The 18,116-nt window shown below is 35.1% G+C and overlaps 2 protein-coding genes across 2 annotated transcripts in view; both read left to right on the top strand.

Moving 5' to 3' along the window:
* Window positions 1-9,277, top strand: part of LOC139747111 (uncharacterized) — a 69,057-nt gene extending 59,780 nt beyond the window's left edge. The window contains exon 6 of the mRNA XM_071658984.1: window positions 1,185-9,277. Coding sequence (XP_071515085.1) covers window positions 1,185-1,538 — 354 coding nt within the window. The 3' untranslated portion in view covers window positions 1,539-9,277. The remainder of the gene's footprint in view (window positions 1-1,184) is intronic.
* Window positions 9,278-10,706: 1,429 nt separating this feature from the next.
* Window positions 10,707-17,986, top strand: LOC139747174 (uncharacterized). Its single transcript, XM_071659146.1, has 7 exons — window positions 10,707-10,877; window positions 11,562-11,652; window positions 12,629-12,826; window positions 14,401-14,667; window positions 16,211-16,369; window positions 17,180-17,275; window positions 17,597-17,986. The coding sequence occupies exons 2-7, from the start codon at window positions 11,572-11,574 to the stop codon at window positions 17,804-17,806; spliced, it is 1,011 nt and encodes a 336-aa protein (XP_071515247.1). The 5' UTR covers window positions 10,707-10,877; window positions 11,562-11,571; the 3' UTR covers window positions 17,807-17,986.
* Window positions 17,987-18,116: the final 130 nt, after the last annotated feature.

The raw sequence follows: 18,116 nt of genomic DNA, 5'->3' as shown, positions 1-18,116 counted from the left end.
GCATATGAAGTAGTCAAGTTCAACAGGGGAATAATGTGTGTAGCTTGTCTTTCATTACATTTTAAAGATATCTAGAGAGTGGACACCTGCAAAGGAGACCATTGAGAAGGCTAGAGTGGACATCTGCAAATGAGACCATTGTCCTTTTATTCATGATGCCACCTAACTAAGGCAGGAGAGTTAATTAGGTATGAAAAAGAAATAAGATTCCTCCATAAAGTAACTCTTTCCTTATAGCACTTGGGGTTATCTTGAGATTTATTAAATGACCCATCCTGTCCAAACATATGACAAAAGTGGAGTCAAATTATAGCCAAGCATATTTTTATGAGTTAAAGAGACACATGAGTGAAATGGAATGCTTTTATTGTTGGAATAATTCCCTTTGGGATAGTTGCATAGTTGACTGTAGAAATTATGGTAAGTAATAGTCATTTGGTTCCATGAGGACTAGGATTCTAATTATCTCCATCCATCACTATTCATGAGCCTTAAAGAACCTACCAAACAAGTGAAGATAGATATGATTATAGAAAATTAATACCTTAGTGTCTGTGGTGAATAAGTAATAAATTAATGTAATAGTGATGCAGCAAATCTTGAATAAGGATTTCTGCTTTATGTAGGACATTTCTCAGAATAGTTCATACCTATTCATTCTATGGTGGAAAGCAACATTAGCATGAAGGCTTACAATGACTTCAGAATCAATTGAACGCATTTCCAATTTCAACTTACGACTGACACTATGTTACTAATTAACAGTTCTTAAGTTTCTATACATCAGGCATTTTTTAATATTTTCCCCTCCAGCATATTTAAAGTCAATGAAATGATTATTGTGTTCAGCAAATTTGGCTATATTACGTATATGTATATTCCTGTAAGTACTTCCAGAAGACAGAAATTTATGTAATGTCCTGTCTTTTTCAGTCTTGCATTTCTATTTACTTTTCACATTCATACATATAAGCAAAGTTTCGTTTTGTATCAAATGATAAATATAATGTTACTTACTAAGAGATAATTCATATTTTTCCTCTATTTACCTATACAAAGATTATTTTTAATGAAGACTCTATAACATTTGCAACTAGTAATTCATTTGATATTGTGTGTGTAATTTAATATTCATATATCAAAAAGCTGTATTTCTGATTACATATATTTTTTTCTATTTTCAGTTGAAGTCATTGGCCACAAGACATCAGCAAGTTACTTCCAGTGGAACAGAGGAGCAGACAGACAATGGAAGGTCAAGGGGGCAGTTTTGCTGCCAGTTTTGCTCAAAATCTTTTGGGTACAGCAATGATTTAGAGCGTCACATCAGAATCCACACTGGAGAGAAACCTTTTGCTTGTCCATATTGCCCATATCGTGCTACAGTGAAAGGAAACCTGAGTCAACACATTAGAACTCATACTGGAGAGGAGCCTTTTGCATGCTCATATTGTTCTTACCGTGCAAAGACTAGCAGTAACCTTAAGACCCATGTTTTTCATAAGCATCATTCACCAAACCAAAAAATAGTTCCTTGAATTGTTAGTTGTAACATTTAGTATGTAGTTACAGAATTTCTTTTGAACTTCATATATACATAGCAAAACAGTAAATCAAATTATATATAAATTATATGTGATTGCAACATATCATTATAATTCATTAGAGAAAAGATCAAAAGCCAAGATGACTGATAACTCTAAGTTCATTGAAATACTATGGATATAACATTGAAAGAACACTAAACATAATAGTTGTGGATTGTCATCTATATGTCAGATCACTTGCATTTTTCTTTACACTCTAATTCTCCAATTGAAAAAAAATCCTTATTAGATTATATTAAGGTGTTAAGTAAGGCTTGTACTCTGGAACTTGGTTACACCCCACTTACTGAGATAATTCATTGTGCTTAAAGTGAATTAGGGGTTGATTTATTGTGAATTTTTATAGCATAGTCCTATGTATACAAGTTTTTTAGGTTTATATACTATTATGAAGTTCACTCAGCTTGAGTGAAATCTAAAGATTATGGGTTTATTCAAGAGCTTTGTCAATTGTTGATGCATCAACTGTGTTCACCCAGCGGGATCTCCAACTTCAGAAATTTCTATTTAGAGTTACTACTTTTCATTTACAGGTTGATAAATTGCCTGCATAGTTTGCCAAAGTCACTGCCAAATAGCCAAATATATTGCATAGATAATCATATTGATTTAAAGTACAGTATTAACACATTCATCCATACATTTATATTTTCCTAATACTGTATCTGAAGACCCCATCCATAATATTGTCAGATTTATAATGAAGACCATCAAATTCTCATAAACTTCATGATTCAATGAAAAATCATCACCTTTGCTAAGGATATCATAATTACTCCAAATGTTGATTCTTTTTTAAAAATCACCTTCCAAGGAGATCCTAAGATTTAAGTTTCCATTTATTTACTGTAATTATAACTTTGCTGATAAGGAGAATTGAGAGTATGAATAGAAGATAATATAAATTCTCTGTCAAAAGAAGTGTTTTCCCCAGAATTTGATGCTTTCTTACATAACTTTCATGTGATGTATTGTGTGCTTGCATTGTAAAAGTGCATCACAAGAAATCTTACATCCCTTAGTCTCCTAAAGTGATGATGAAATTAGGATTCCTAATATTTTATTTGTATGTGAATTTTTGTATGGTTTCATACTTTTTCAGTAATATCATATCTTGTGACAGAACAGATTTACAGCACTCTACAACAACTTTAATCCTATTCCTAGCTATCTAGAATTTTGAAAGATTAATCTTTATTATTTTGTTCTACATGAAAATGTGCTTTAGTGTGAAGTATCACTTGTTATTCTTGCACAAAAATTTATCAAAAACTTAAGAACGTGCGCAGTGGCAGTATCATAACCCGTGAAGTTGTATGATGCATCAAAGCTGTGTGTATTGATGAAGAAAAAAAAAAAAGAGCACAGTAGAAAGGGTTAGCTGTCACAGACTAAGTAGCAAAATCCAGACCATTTTACTTGCAATGACCTTGTTATTGCATCCTTTTGAGGGTGAAACCATTAGGGTGGGTATACCTATGATTCCCAGGTAACTACTTTAATCTTTTATTTTGTAAGTAGTTATATAGTCAGCTTTCTAATTTTCACTTTTTAGTAGTATATTTTCCTTGTTATTCATTGAAATTTCTTTTAGGGTATTTTATGCTAGAAGACTTTTTTTTATGGAAGATAAATGTATTTTTGCTTGAATCTCTCAAGGAAAATGAGTGCCGTGTTGATCTAAAAAGCCACTGCTAGTGTCACCTAAGCACACATTGAGCTTGGTTTGCCACCAGCCAGTGGTTCTTGTGGGTAGAGACAGAAGGCACCTAAGCAGCAGAAAGGTCTTATTGGCAGAAATAGGCACACATTGAGTGCGATTTGCCACAGGCCAGTGGCTCCTTGTGGGTAGAGACAGAGGGCACCTAAGCAGCAGAAAGGTCTTATCGACAGAAATAGATATACGAAAGGAGGTTAGAATCCTTCAGTGTCATTGGCATGAAAGAAAAAGTGGAGAGAGGAAACTGAATGATGAGTTTCAAGGATGGACAGTTAGTACTTAGAGCATGGTGCATTTCGTAGGTAAGGGAAACTGGGAAGGATTAGGAAGGGAGCTGTGTTGTCAAGCTGTTATAAGATTATATAGGGAAGGCTAAGGATTTTAGGATAGTGTTTATAAGATATGGATAAGTAATTTATAGCATTTTTAGGATGGACTGCATGGTTTTTGAGAATAAACATATGTTTATGCTCATAAAGATAGAGAAAAAAAGTAGATAAAGCTAAGATTAGAATATTTTATAAGTGGTTAGAAGAAAGTATATGAAATTTTAAGGCAGAAATTTTTGCCAAGGGACATGAATGCAAAAGTGGGCAATTAGAAAGTGGAAGGTACTGTAGGTGGATGAGTACCAGGTGTGAATACAAATAGGGAATTTCTAGTGGACTTTTGAGGTTAGAGTACCTGAAAAAGGCATGGGAAATGAGCTTTTTGCAGAGACACAAATGAAGATGATGTTATATGTTTCTTCTTTAAGAAATATCATGATATGGGTGGCATGAAAGTGAAAAGGGGAAGAGAGAGAAGTGCCAATGTGGTAGAGTAAGGAAGTAATGAAGGAAAATGAAGTGGTGACTTTGTAATGCCATACTGAATGAACAAAATCAGTGAGTTGCAGTGTGAGGAAGGATGAATGATTAACTGTTGGAAGAGGTGAGAATATTTGATTATTAAAATTTTGTTCACTGCTATTGTGGCATAGTGAAAGGAGATGTGAAGGAATGAGCAGCCCAAATGAAGAAGATAACTGTATCCATGGGGAGAATTATGAAAGGTTAAAACATGATGAGTGAAAATAAGTAGGCAGCATTAATCTGCCATTGCTAATCTACAGGTGTGAAATACTGACATTGTATGAGAAGACACTTCAAGGATTCAAATTGCTGGAATGAGCTGTCTGAGGGGTGCTTGCAATGTTAGTAGATGGGATGGAATAGCAATGGTAAATTGTGTAAGAGATTTGTGATGTCAGAGAGAAGAAAAGATGGATGTGGTGTCCTAGACTGGTTTGAGAAATGGAGGTCAAGATTTGAAAATCCATAATTTTTGAGACCAAACAATACACGGATTTTTCAGTTCTCCTGACATTAGTTAGACCTGTATCTTGAAATGGTTTGATCATGCATATGGAAAGATTGGTGATGAAAATGTATATGAATGAGGGGAAGACAGCCAGCATCCTTAGACAAGAAAGTGAGGGGATGGGACCCCGTTGGGTGTGAGGGGTAGGAAGAATACTAAGGAGGTATGTTTTGATAGATCAGCCTGGAGACTTTTCTGCTGTGACCACCTATTTTGGGGAAAGATCACAAGGAGAACAAGACATTGCAGATATATTTGTATAGAATAGAAGAGAATTTCCATTTCTTTTTAGTTGTACACTCAAAATTGATTTATCTTCTTGTACTACATGAAACATATCTTCCACAAAACTATTTATAAGTACATGATAGGATAAGCAAGTTAGATTTTTAATGTATTCAGCCTAATAACTGACTGTATACTCCATACTGTAATTCATAATAAAGATGACCTGTACATGCAAGGTATTTATGAGAATTAGAATGGTTACTCTGTAGATTTTTATACAAGGAAATACCTTTTGACTTTGTTTACATAAATTGATACTGCTTCCCTGATAGTTAGGCTCTTAAAAAAGTAGGTTTTAATGTACAGAAAGAAAAACAATTTCCCTACATAAGGCAGAGCCACATGAGCATCAGGGAGAGCACTTGCTTACCAGGGGTTAGTTCACTCTTTTACCCCAAAAGAGGATGTGTCCATCAGTACTACTTCCTTTTTAATATACTTAAGGCCACTAATGCTCATTCATAAAGACACCATGACATCATTAGCATGGAGCTGCAGGGGATCACATATGATACACTACTCTCTTTAGTCTGTGCCTTAGTCCTGTTACTCTAAAGGTTAAAGAAAAATGATTTTTGAGAGGGTGAGGGAGAGGAATAAAGGGACAGGTGTAATGAAATAGATTTTCAAAGGGCTCTGCCTATAATAGGGAAATGGTATTCCTATTCCAAACGTACATCTTGACCTTCACACTTATCCCTATGAGGATCAGAGAGCATACAACATGGTGGACGTGGAACTTTTCCAGAAATTTAACCCAGATTGAAGCAGAAGTATCATTATCAAATGTATTTATCAAATGCCATAGACTGTTTTATTAATCTCATCTACTGAGAGATTCCTTAAAAAGATTGAAGTAGAAACCAATTTCTGTACATTATGGGATCTATTAATTATCCCTGGTGAAAGAAGGACTATTTTCTTGATTCATCACGAAATGTTCCTTGCTGACAAAGGCTAAAGGAGCCTGGATGAACAAACAAGCATTTTCCTGTGTAATCCAATCTTTTGTCTTGAGACAAAGCAAGATGTTGGAAAAAAAATTTTCAGACATGTCCGAGTTCCTTTATTCCTAGATTTAACTCATTTTTAACAGTAAGTTGTAGGTTAAGGTTTGGGTCTCCTTGGAAAAAAAAAGGATCTCAGCCTATACTAGAAAGGACTAGAAACATTCATATAAAATCTCACACAAAAAAGTTCCTTTAGTATACTTTTTATACAATGATATGGTTTTCCTGGCTTTATTCTTAAAGGAATGCCAGAGAAAAACTCCAGATACAATGTCTTAGTGATTAGCTATTCTTCTGGTTCTTTTAGATAAGCTTGAAAAGATTTTCATACAGTTTGGTAGTATCTCTGAGAGGAACATATGAGCATTATGTAAAAAAAATGTTCTTTGTTAAGTATTTACCATGTGTATTTACCCGTGTGTGTGATGATTTTAAAACAACTATTTGATGCTGGATTTATCCTTGAAAGTGGTGACTTTTTAAAAGACTCAGGGGATTCTGAATGGAGGAAATGGTACTCCTGCATTAGACTCATATTGGAAGTATTTTATCCACCTTGGGGCAGTAAAGTCATTAAAACCTAGAAATTCTTTAATTTGACATTTGCTTTCTCTAGGATAGTTAGCAGAAGAGAAAGATAGATTGTGTAACCAATTAATCTAATGTGTGGTTGTGTTATTGACCCTCACAGCCTTTGAATAAATAGCTAAAGAAACATAAGTCAGAAGGATATTGTCCTTCATGGCAATGAGATGTACTTGAGAATTTACATGTAATTACTGAATCCATTTCAGCAATTACTGTTCTCACTGTCAATTCTGACATGAAAACTCTATGTACCTACACACATTACAATCACCATGTTAGAAAGATGTTCAAATAAACTGATTGTGTGAGGCTGCTCATGTAAGAATGTAATCAATCGCTTGTTGGACATAGGCATAAGCTTCTGTTCATTAAGCACTGAACTGTTCCCTTGTCCATGATAGAATGGACTCCCAGACCTTGCTTCAAATAGTTCAAAGAGGAATGACCAAGGAACAGTATTCATGGTGTTAACATGTCATAACATCTCTGAACCTTCGTCCATCCTGCTACCTGTGGGTTATCCCTAGATAAATCTGTCTAAACATTCGATAGGTCTTCAGGGGCTCTCCATGTTATAGGTGCATGCAGGTTTTCTTTGTTAGTCTACCATTTCAGATCTCTGCAAAGCTCTTGTGGTATATCTCTTACTGCATCTTTCTCTTTATTTTTGATAATGAAACTTGCTCGTCTGAAATACTGAGCATTGTGCATTCTGGTAAAACTGAAATTAATGTTTTAGAAAAGACACACTAATTGGTAAACAGTACCACTCTTCACTTTGGAAGGGTTGCAAATGCATATGACTGCTGGTAAGGGAATTGAACATGGTTTGAATCAAAAGTTCATTTTTTGTCACTTCTGCTTTGGAGCAAACCAAAATTTTACCACTTTTCTGATAAAACTTGCTTCATGGAAAATGTATCTGGGTGACTTTACCTGACAGTCTTCTTTTGACCGTACTATGATCAGAAAACAAATGAGATTTGTCAACACTACCACCTTTAGTAATATCCTTGTTCAGAGGGCTAAAAATTATCTGGTTAAAATCTGTAATGCTAAGTTTAGTCTGAAAGGCTTTACTCTGAAATTCCAACCCAAGAACTTTCACATCATTGGATAAATCAAAATATGCCAGTAAGTATCCTTCAATCCAAGCTCATGATCTACACACATCCTTCTGAACTATAATGTGGAAACTTTTCATTCTGACAATTCTGAACCTTATCTAATTTATTTTTTTCTGTAATTAAGTGGTTGACAATCCTTTTATTTCCTAAATCCTTCTCAAGACTAGAACCTAGGACAAGAATGTTTGCATAAACCAGTCACTTGAATGCTTCTATCGATTATTTTATGCTGTTTGTATAGTCCTTTAACAACAAGTCAGATGACTTTTTCATAACCATGTTGGACTCCTTTTCTAGGATTAGAAAGGCCCGTATTAAATTAAGAATTTTCAAAAGTTATCCCCAACTCCCTCTGAATGACTCATTTTGATCTGGTACCTCCATACTGTAACTATTCTCTCCAAAAGTTCTATTTACAGTAACAAAATTTTTAGAGCATTCCAAAAGTACAACCTTATCATAGGATGAGTTGAATGTGTTTTCTTGGCTTTATTGATGACTGCCCCACTCCTCAAAGTTCTTTTAACACCATTTGTTGAATAAAAAATTTTCAAACTATACTAGCATGGATTTCCTCAAGTCTGAGGTTTTTTAAGTAACATAAACAGGAAAAAGAGATTTGAATGCAAAGGTTCAAAAAGTTTAAATGTTCTGCCATCCTAAGAAAAGCTACAGCTTATTTCTTAAACTTCCTTCTTAACTGTAGATTTTTGACAAGAGATTGCTTGTTGGGGTGCAAAATTTTGCAAGATCATGGCCTAAACCTTTTTATCTATTAAGTCCAAGTTAACAAATGGCAGAGGAAGAGTATTTCCTTCACCTCAGTACACATCTCAGGTAATACTTTCTCAAACCTGCACTTTCCTTGTGAAGAAAAAGACCTCAATAGGTTATTATTAGTACAGTAAGTCAGCTGAATATTTAAACACAAGAGAAATTAAAGATCATGTGATATTGGCAGCAGTTTCCATATATTGTACATCATACAAGGTAGGCCACTATTTAAGGGTCAAGTTTTATGTCTGTAAACTAAAGGCTCTGAAAGGTTACCCAAAGTAATTAGACAGGGTATCAGGAATTCTATCTTTAGGCTTATTCTAACCTCAAAACTATAACATAAACTAGCTCAGTGTGGGTCACAGAGGTACTAAAGCCTTTCGTCCTTGAAAAACTATTTCAATGCTTCTTGACCTAAGTTGTACTGCAATCAGCTAATCATGAAAGCCAAGGTTGTGCTTTAGTCAGGCCTACAACATAAACCCAAACAACCATTGGGTTTAAAATGCAAAAAAAGTTTCAGGGGCAACTTGAACCAAAGATCTATTGCATTTGGTCAGTGTGAGACCCTTTGGTACATCATACTGTATGCAACAGAAGCTTCAGTGAACTTTTTTGCTGGGCAACTTATCCAAAGACTTGTTGCACCTGGATAACACTACCCACACAGATTCTTGGTACCACATAAAGTTCCTTTAAGTTTTGTAAGGGATCACAGGAATTCCTTTGGGTTACACAGACTCTGACCTGGTTCCCCTAGTGTATCATTGATATATAAATAAAGGCATGGAACCTTAAGCTTTGAGGTTTATTTTTATCTTCCCTTCCACAACACATGGTTAAGAGATAACAGATGTGTATGTCAAGAAGACACACCAAAAAGGGCTATAGAAATAACAAGAATTAGTAGGGTAGTGGGAATTCTGATGAACCGTCTAGCAGAACTAAACGTTAGAGATAGTTGAATTAACAACCCATCAGTTCATTGGTCGAAGTACAATATACCTATTGATAATCCTTTGCTGTGAAGGGTAAGATGAAAAGGCACAGGTGTTTTAAGGATTTAGGGTCTAAAATGTTCTTCCCTTGGCAATGCTTCGAAAATATATAGACTATAATTTTATTATATTTAGTCGCTGTCTCCCGCGAAAGAATGGCCCAACCCACCCACATACACGTCTATATATATATATATATATATATATATATATATATATATATATATATATATATATATATATATATATTATCCCTGGGGATAGGGGATTAAGAATACTTCCCACGTATTCCCTGCGTGTCGTAGAAGGCGACTAAAAGGGGAGAGAGCGGGGGTCTGGAAATCCTCCCCTCTCGTTTTTTTTTTTTTAATTTTCCAAAAGAAGGAACAGAGGGGGGCCAGGTGAGGATATTCCAAAAAAGGCCCAGTCCTCTGTTCTTAACGCTACCTCGCTAACGCGGGAAATGGCGAATAGTTTAAAAGAAAGAATATATATATATATATATATATATATATATATATATATATATATATATATATATATATATATATATATATATATATATATATATCATTTATGATACTATATAGCATACAGTGTACATTTCTGAATAAAATTGTACAAGCTACACACATTTGTACATTTCCAACAATTTCAAGGTAATAGCATTGATAATCTAAGAGAAAGTCGAACCATTTCATTTTCATGACCATCTTTTCCCATACCTTCACATCCTGGGACAACTCGATGAAAGTATAACCCTTTCATGATTAATCCCCTACTCCTCCTCGTCTCATTATGTGGATCTGGTGTATTACAATGAAAGTCAAGCTTAATTTCAGAGCGTCGGAGACTATGGGCCCTCCGTATAATATATACCCATTAACACGTTTTTTTTCTTCTCATTATCATGCCTTATCCCTTCCTCCGAAAATATTTAGGCCCAGTGAGATATAAGTGAATGCAACCCATCATGACGTGTTGCTCATGAATCTTAAATGAGAAAGTGATGACACAGGAGGACATCAATAATCATCATGAAATATTAACCAATTGAACAGTGATTCTGCATGATGATGGTAGTCAACTACTTATTCAACAATCAAGCCGGATATTTATTTGCAAAATGAATATACTAATTTACTTTTGGAAGAAAGAATAGACCACAATGATCCATATTAATGATATTTCTTTTAAAGCGGAATGCCGGGTATGACGTCACAGTGTTTACAGTTGGTGTGTGTGTTGACAGGTGAGCGGCCGCTTATCCTGGCATGGTACCCTGTTGTTGGCGTCAGCAAATTACAGTTTTAATGTAGTGGGAGGCATTGGCATGTGAATGCTGTGCAGCAGGATTATAGAGAATTAGTTCATCTATTCACCATACTACTTATTTAACGGTAAGCTAGTCCCTTGTCATGGTGATAAGTAGATATTGAAAACGTTAGTACCAGCCTAATTGGCCCTAATATCTCTGTCATACTTCGTTTAGTTGTCTAAGTTGATTTAACTTTAGGTTTAGTCACAACAGGCTCTTAAGATTGGGGAAAACTAAAGTAAGATCCTAAGTTAGGCAAGTATCGCTTATAGCTTTGGATATTGAGCGATTTCGTTCGATGAACCGAGTAGTGTGGTGCTGAGACAATACAGTACAGTCATTGATGGTTATCATTTCTTAGCTTATTAGAAACCATCTGTCAGATCAGCTTGACGTTTACCATAGTTGTAGCTATAGGGTGTCTCATGAATGCTTATCGAAAAGGACCTGATCTGAAATTTTGATTGTAAGAAATTCCTGACGGCAATATATCAGTTTTCAAATCTTGTCAGAAACGTGTACCAAATTGATATGATTGTTGCTACTATGAAATTTAAAAAAAGTTTTTCAGAGAACTTTGTCAAAATGCCTACCTGTTTTTTGCTTTTGTCTTTGTTGTATAAAGTTTGAAGTAAGGATAAAGGTAGTGGTTTCTTTAGTACCCTCTAAGAAGTAGTCTTGAAAAGATTGAGCATGCTGTATTTATGAACATTTCTAAATGTTGTTTCTTATATTCTCAAAGAATGAATTTTTTTCTTCCATTCAGGACAGTAGCAATGACGGAGGAAATCCTTTCACTCAAGTGGAATAATCATCGCACAACTTTTTTCCATGTCTTATCAAGTGTCCGGCTGAAGGTAAGATCTCATAAGAACATGCTGTTTCCAGTTATATGACTTGCACACACACACACACACATTTAGAGTAAATAGGAAAGAGAGAGACCAAATTGCAGATGGATGGAGTTAAATAGACATTGAGTGATCGTGGCCTAAAAATACAGGAGGATGAAAAACATGCATGGGATAGAGTAAATTGGAACTATTTGTTATACAGAGGAAAATGTATTGTGAATGGACTGAACCAGGGCATGTGAAGTGGGTGGAGAAAACTTTGGAAAGGTCTGTGGTTTCAGTGTCTTGCTAGAGAATGAATGTGAGCAAAGGCGGACTTTTTTTGTCTGTTCCTGGTGCTACCTCACTAACAAGAGAAACAGCAACCAAGTATAATATATATATATTTTTTTTTCTTATTATACTTAGTCGCTGTCCCCCTCGTTAGCAAGGTAGCACAAGGAAACAGACGAAAGAATGGCCCAGCCCACCCACATACCCATGTATATACATAAACGCTCACACACACACACACACACACACACACACATATATATATATATATATATATATATATATATATATATATATATATATTTATATAGATAGATAGATAGATATGGGAGAAGCATTATTGCCTACATATCTCCAGAGTGTCCTAGAAAGTGACTGCGAGTGCTAAAAAATGTCTAGGGGAATATTCTACCTCACTTTAAAGTAGCAAATGGGAACTTAATGTAGATGGATCCTAAGGCTTAATTTGTTAGTTTTGTATTTGATTGATTGTATAATTTAACCTGTTTTATTCCCTGCCATTGATATTACATATACGATGTATCTCTGTTGCCTTTTTTATATTCCAGTCTTTCACTGTCATATACTTTATATTATTATCTGCATAGTAAAACCATTGTTTCCTGATGTTTAACTTATGCTTTGAAATGTGTGCAGTTTTACTCATTGTATGGACTCCATATATTTTACATATTTTTGTTGATAGGAATCATACTCAGATGCAACAATCACATGTGAAGGAAAGTTCTACCCTGTCCACAAGTTAGTAGTATCATCATGCAGTGACTATTTCGATATGATATTTCAAGCTACCGTCTGCAAGCACCCTGTCATTGTTATGAAGGATATCAGACATGAAGATATGGAGGCCTTGTTAAACTACATGTACCTGGGTGAAGTTAAGGTATGGATATGACATTATGTCCATGCAAGTGACATCGGCATGGGATAGGAGGAGGTCCAGTAAAAGTGTAAGTGGTTTAAAGAGATGTTTTTAGCAAGGGAGTATGAGCTGGAGTGAGAAAGTACCCCAGGAAATTATTGGCAGATGCATAACAATGTCATGTATATTTGAGAAAGTTAAGGATAGATTGTTTTGAACTTTAGGCATGTTAAGGAGATGCATGTTTGTTAATAACTAAAGTAGTGTACAGTGATAATGACTGATGTGATTACTGTATGTTTGACAGGGGAAGAGTTTTATGCTCATGTTGCCCCATCTCTTTACCTTGCATATGTACCTGATCTTCCCTCTTTAAACATAGATATCACAACCTAGGATAGATACGTTTGGACTTTTGATAAGAAAAACTGGTAGAAAGATACAGACAGGATTAACAATTCATGAGTGAGATGTGTAAATAGAGATGTTCAAATATGCTGTGATTATTGTGTTTTGATGAGAATTTCTGTAGATCATAGTGCTGTAAACATGGCAGTACAACATATTTCATGAATCCACTTATTAATGAACCTACATAACCAGAGACTTTTCATTCCAGTTAGTATTTGAAAAGAAAATATAAAAAGGAAAGAGCAAACTCTCCACATATACTTTTTGTAGTAGTGATCTGAGGGTAAGTTTTATGTTAATGAGTTTACTATCAGTATTTTTAAACAAAAGTGTTCTTGTACTCCTGAAATATTTGGATTCAGTTGTACCTTTGTTACTTATGTATTCTGTGGCTTTCTGCTTCATTATTTTTGTATCTTTTATCAGTATATAAAGAAGTATGACTCATACTAATAAAGGAAGTAGTTCACCAAGAACTTATATTACAGCTATTCACTTCAGATATTTATAAAGTTTTTGAATAAATGGTGACTACAATTGTATTTTGATATAGAATTAGTAGCTCATGTTAATCAAGGTAGAATCAGGAAATGAGATATGCAGAAGTAGATGAAATAGTTTAACCAATTAAGAAAGACAGTGATGATTGACAGGACCTCTTTTTGCTGTATGATGAGAATGTGCTCAGAGTCTAAGTGTGATGTTTTACTTTTGTTTTTCTCAGTGGCTTTTACACACACTGAAAAGATGAAGTCAATTTATTTAAATAAATATTGTAACTGATTTCATATACTTACATACACTTTGTTATGATTGTAGTTAGATGACCAGCTTGATAGTCGTTCTGTGTGGTTCATTTGAAAAGTTTCAGAAGAAATTAATATTCCACACATTTAGTTATTCTTTTTCCTTCCTAGTAATTGTAATGATAACTCCCATCGCCAGTAAAAATTATTTGTGTTAGTGCTTAGGATAACAAAGGTTGACTCGTGGCATGTCATGCAACACCACATCTCTTTTATGAGAAGAGATTGACACTTTTCCTTGAATTTAGGCATGTCGTGCAACACTCCACAGCTCTTCTCAAAGAAGACATAGAAACTAATCCCTCGAATTTGTTGATGCTGTATTGTGTCAAATGAAATAATGTGTAGATCACCCACACTATTTTTTTCCTACATTAGGTGCTGCAGAGAGACCTACCAGGATTATTGCGTGCTGCTGAGTGCCTGAAGATAAAAGGTCTGGCCGTACCTGATGAGGCACCAAAAAAGGAAGATTCTGAAGTTCTTTCTATAGAAGATGATTGCAGTCCACCAGAAAAGCGGTCAAAATTAGATGAGACCATGGACACTTCACAGCTGCCAGAACTGACCATTCCCCAGCCTGATCAAAATGATTACTCAAATCTCTATCCCAACCAGGAAAATGGAGGATTAATAGATATTCAGGTCTGTAAGATATGAAGTATATTTATATGTTTATGTGTGGTTATGCAACTCAGGGACCTCGTTGATAGGGCTGTTATAGCTTCACCACTGTGCTGTATGCAGGAGCAGGGCAAGATTGGGCTCCCCTGAAGTGGGAAAATCCTTGATGATGTACACTTTTCCATCAGCCTTCAGTGATACAGCCTCATCAGAGATGACTTCCTGCTAATTGTTTCTACCTCAGAAAGGTATTAAGAAGCAAACAAATAAGGGCCTCTTTTAAGGAGGATGTCTTGAATTAGTATGGACACATGGAAAGTATAAGATGACTAAGAGGTTATACTTGTCAGAGGTGAAGGGAACAAGGAAGAGGAAGAGGAGACTAAGGACAAGTGGAAGGATGAAAAGATAATGCAGCCTGAATATACAGGAGTGTGTGGGGTTTGTATAGGATGGAGCAAATTGGAACAGTGTATTATACAGGGAGCAGCATATTGTTAGTGATGAAACAGGGCATATGAAGTTGTCAGGGAAAGGTTGTGGGACCTGGTCGTGGATAGAGGGTTATAGTTTTGATACCTCTATAAGGATATACTCTGAAAAGTCACCTTTGGTAAAGTCGCTGAGAAAAGGAGCACAATCTCATCGAAGAACTTCTCACTCCAAAGGACATCATCATTTCCCTACTACTCATGGTAGCTCAGCCTTCTGGAGCCCATGAAAAGGGTCTTTTTGTGTAATAATCAAAAATTACTTTTTTTTATGCTTTTTGCTGTTTGATGCAGGAGCAAACAAACAGTAGTCTTGCTTGTTTGCATTCCTCTAGCTGTCATGGATGATGTACTGAAACCAGAATCCCCTATCAACAGTTGAGTCTCATAGATCATGCTGTGGTTTGAACTAGTACCTTCCCCCTAGCCACAGGCAAGCCCCAGTGACTATCCTGTGGTGTTTCTCCTGACCACTTCATGTGCCTCGGTTCATTCCATAGATAACACATCACCTCCCAGTATAGCACAATGCTCCAGTTCATTTTATACCATGCATGCCTCTCCCCATTCTTAATGTTTAGGCCCTGATAACTTAAATTCTATATTACTGAATTCTTTAATATCCTTCGCGATCTCCCCATCCCCTTTGTTCCCTCCATTTTTGACACATATCCTCTTAATTAGTATCTTTTAGTTCATTCGTTCCTTATGCCCAAACCATATCAATGCCTTCTTGTCAGCTTACTCTTGTTATATAGTAATAATGATTTTCTAAAGATTTAAACATGTTATTCATGCTGTGATGTAAGTGCAGTATGTGCTGGTTTCTTGATCTAAGATAACAAATTCTGTCGAAACAGGTTTGCCTTAGCCATTAAACAAAATGAAGAAATGTTGGAGCAAAGAAATATGAAAAAGAGATGGACAGAAGAACAAGCAAAGTTAGTAAAATTAGAAAAAAAACAGTGTTTGAAGGATAATGGCAGGTTTGAGAGTGTGCACCAGATGATCACTGGAAGGTAGGGCACAGTGATCTGCTATTTATAATTAATTCTTATCTGCTTCATTTACAGGTTCAGCCTTTTGTAAATCCACTAGATGTTGTGAAAGAAGAAGTGAAGTTTGAGAATGAAGTACATGAAGATAGTGCTGTTATTAAAGAAGTCATAGTATCTGAGGGCCAAACATATAATTCAACTGGGATTACATCTGCTCACCCACACTTGATGCAGGTAATCCATCATATTAGCTTTTAGAAAAGAATATCGGCATCAAAATGTGTAATTGTTTGAATGCTCTTTAAAATATTCAGCAGGAGATTATTTTTTGTTGGAAGTATCAATACCGTACACTGTGGTCACATTTTTTTCTTTTTTTTCCACACTTATAGTAGCACCCTTTTCACCTGCATACCTTTTACTTTGTTTCTCACTTTGTATTTGGTTATTCCATACTCCCAATTGTACTGATTTCACTCCAACATACTCTTTTGGCTTTATTCTTTCCAAACTTATTTGCCATCCTCTGTTGTAACGAAACAATGGCCTTTTTTCCCATCATAGATCTTTAGAGGACGTTATCCCAGCAGCAGAAATTATCCTTCTGAGAATTATTAAGTTTCTCATTCTGTCTGACATTCAAGTATATTGTTGTCTGTGGTATAAAAACAAATAGAAATGGTCTTGTTCAGATTTTCAATTGTTCAGCAAAGAAAGGAGACTGACTACTCTGATTTTTGTGAAAAAAGTATGGCACTTGAACATCTAAAGAGAAGAAAATAAAAAGTAAGCATTTGTGTTGCATAATTGTGTGTGAATGCAGCAGTGGTATTAATACCAAGGACTCCTAAGGTGGATACTCCAGAAAAGTAAAACGTTATCATTCATAAAACATATAAAGTACCATTCAGAATCGAGTTGATTAACAGATCTAATGATGTAATAGAATTTCAGATGTTTGTTTACCTTTTATTTACAGTTGGCTTTATTGATTTGTAATTCTTTCTTTTCCATTCAGAACTAAAAATGACCACTTCTTTGCAGGAGTCCTTGTTACCATGGAGTCAGCCAGAAGGAATCCATCAAAATAACCCAAATTTTCCCATTAGTGTGTCAAACTCTGCCCCTGATCCTAAAATGGTAAGAAAAGTATATTTAGAAAAAATAATTCATATTTTGTAAGTAATTAGACTCAGTATACTTATGGTGATGCATTTTTTTATTTGTGATAATCTTGCATGGATCAGGATGAAAGTAAATTGTCATGAAATAAGGAAAGGGTAATGACTTACTGGTTACCTTATGAAAGTATCTCTAGTTGACCCTTCGAACATGTATTTCAGTTCCCTAAAAATGTCATTTCACCATGAAGAAATGGAAGTATTCATTATTCCATTTGAATTTCATATTTGTAACAACAAATATGATCAAATGGTATAAACATTTTTATTTCTCTTACAGAGTGCTGAGCCTGGAAGTGCTCGAATAAATACGTTAAAGTGTTCTTATTGTGGTAAGCTTTTCATCTATCCAGCTAAACTGGCAAGCCATGTAAGAACTCATACTGGAGAGAAGCCATATGCCTGTCCATATTGTCCCTATCGTGCCACACAGCAGGGTAACCTCAATCGACATGTAAAGATTAGACATCACATTGATCAAGGCAATTGAATTGTTTGTGGATGATGAAATTGTGCTTTTGTTTTGGAACTGATGTTTATGAAACTAACTATATAATTTTTTTCAGTGTTTTTATATGATATAGAACTGTTTGACCATAATCAAATCATTCAGTGCTATGTAGATAAGTGGTTAACAGATAATAGATTACAATGAAGACTATCTATTACTGTTTTGGTTTTGATTCTACCAGTATTGTGTTCCATTTAAGGACTGTCCAGTTGACATTAAGATTTTATACTTTATAAAAAATAGGTTAAGAATCAGGTGTTCACATAAAAGTTTTTAGTAGCTGTTGATC

Source organism: Panulirus ornatus, chromosome 67 (assembly GCF_036320965.1).
Source record: "Panulirus ornatus isolate Po-2019 chromosome 67, ASM3632096v1, whole genome shotgun sequence".
NCBI classification, from domain to species: Eukaryota; Metazoa; Arthropoda; class Malacostraca; order Decapoda; family Palinuridae; genus Panulirus; species Panulirus ornatus.
The sequence above is the reverse complement of the archived record's forward strand: the minus strand, read 5'-3'. Positions and strand labels throughout refer to the sequence as shown.

Bases quoted from the DNA above. Each gene is read 5' to 3' on its own strand.
- LOC139747174 (XM_071659146.1), top strand. From the start codon at position 11,572: ATGACGGAGGAAATCCTTTCACTCAAGTGGAATAATCATCGCACAACT. The intron at 11,653-12,628 runs GTAAGATCTCAT...TTTTGTTGATAG, and splicing joins TATCAAGTGTCCGGCTGAAG to GAATCATACTCAGATGCAAC. The intron at 14,668-16,210 runs GTCTGTAAGATA...CTTCATTTACAG, and splicing joins GAGGATTAATAGATATTCAG to GTTCAGCCTTTTGTAAATCC.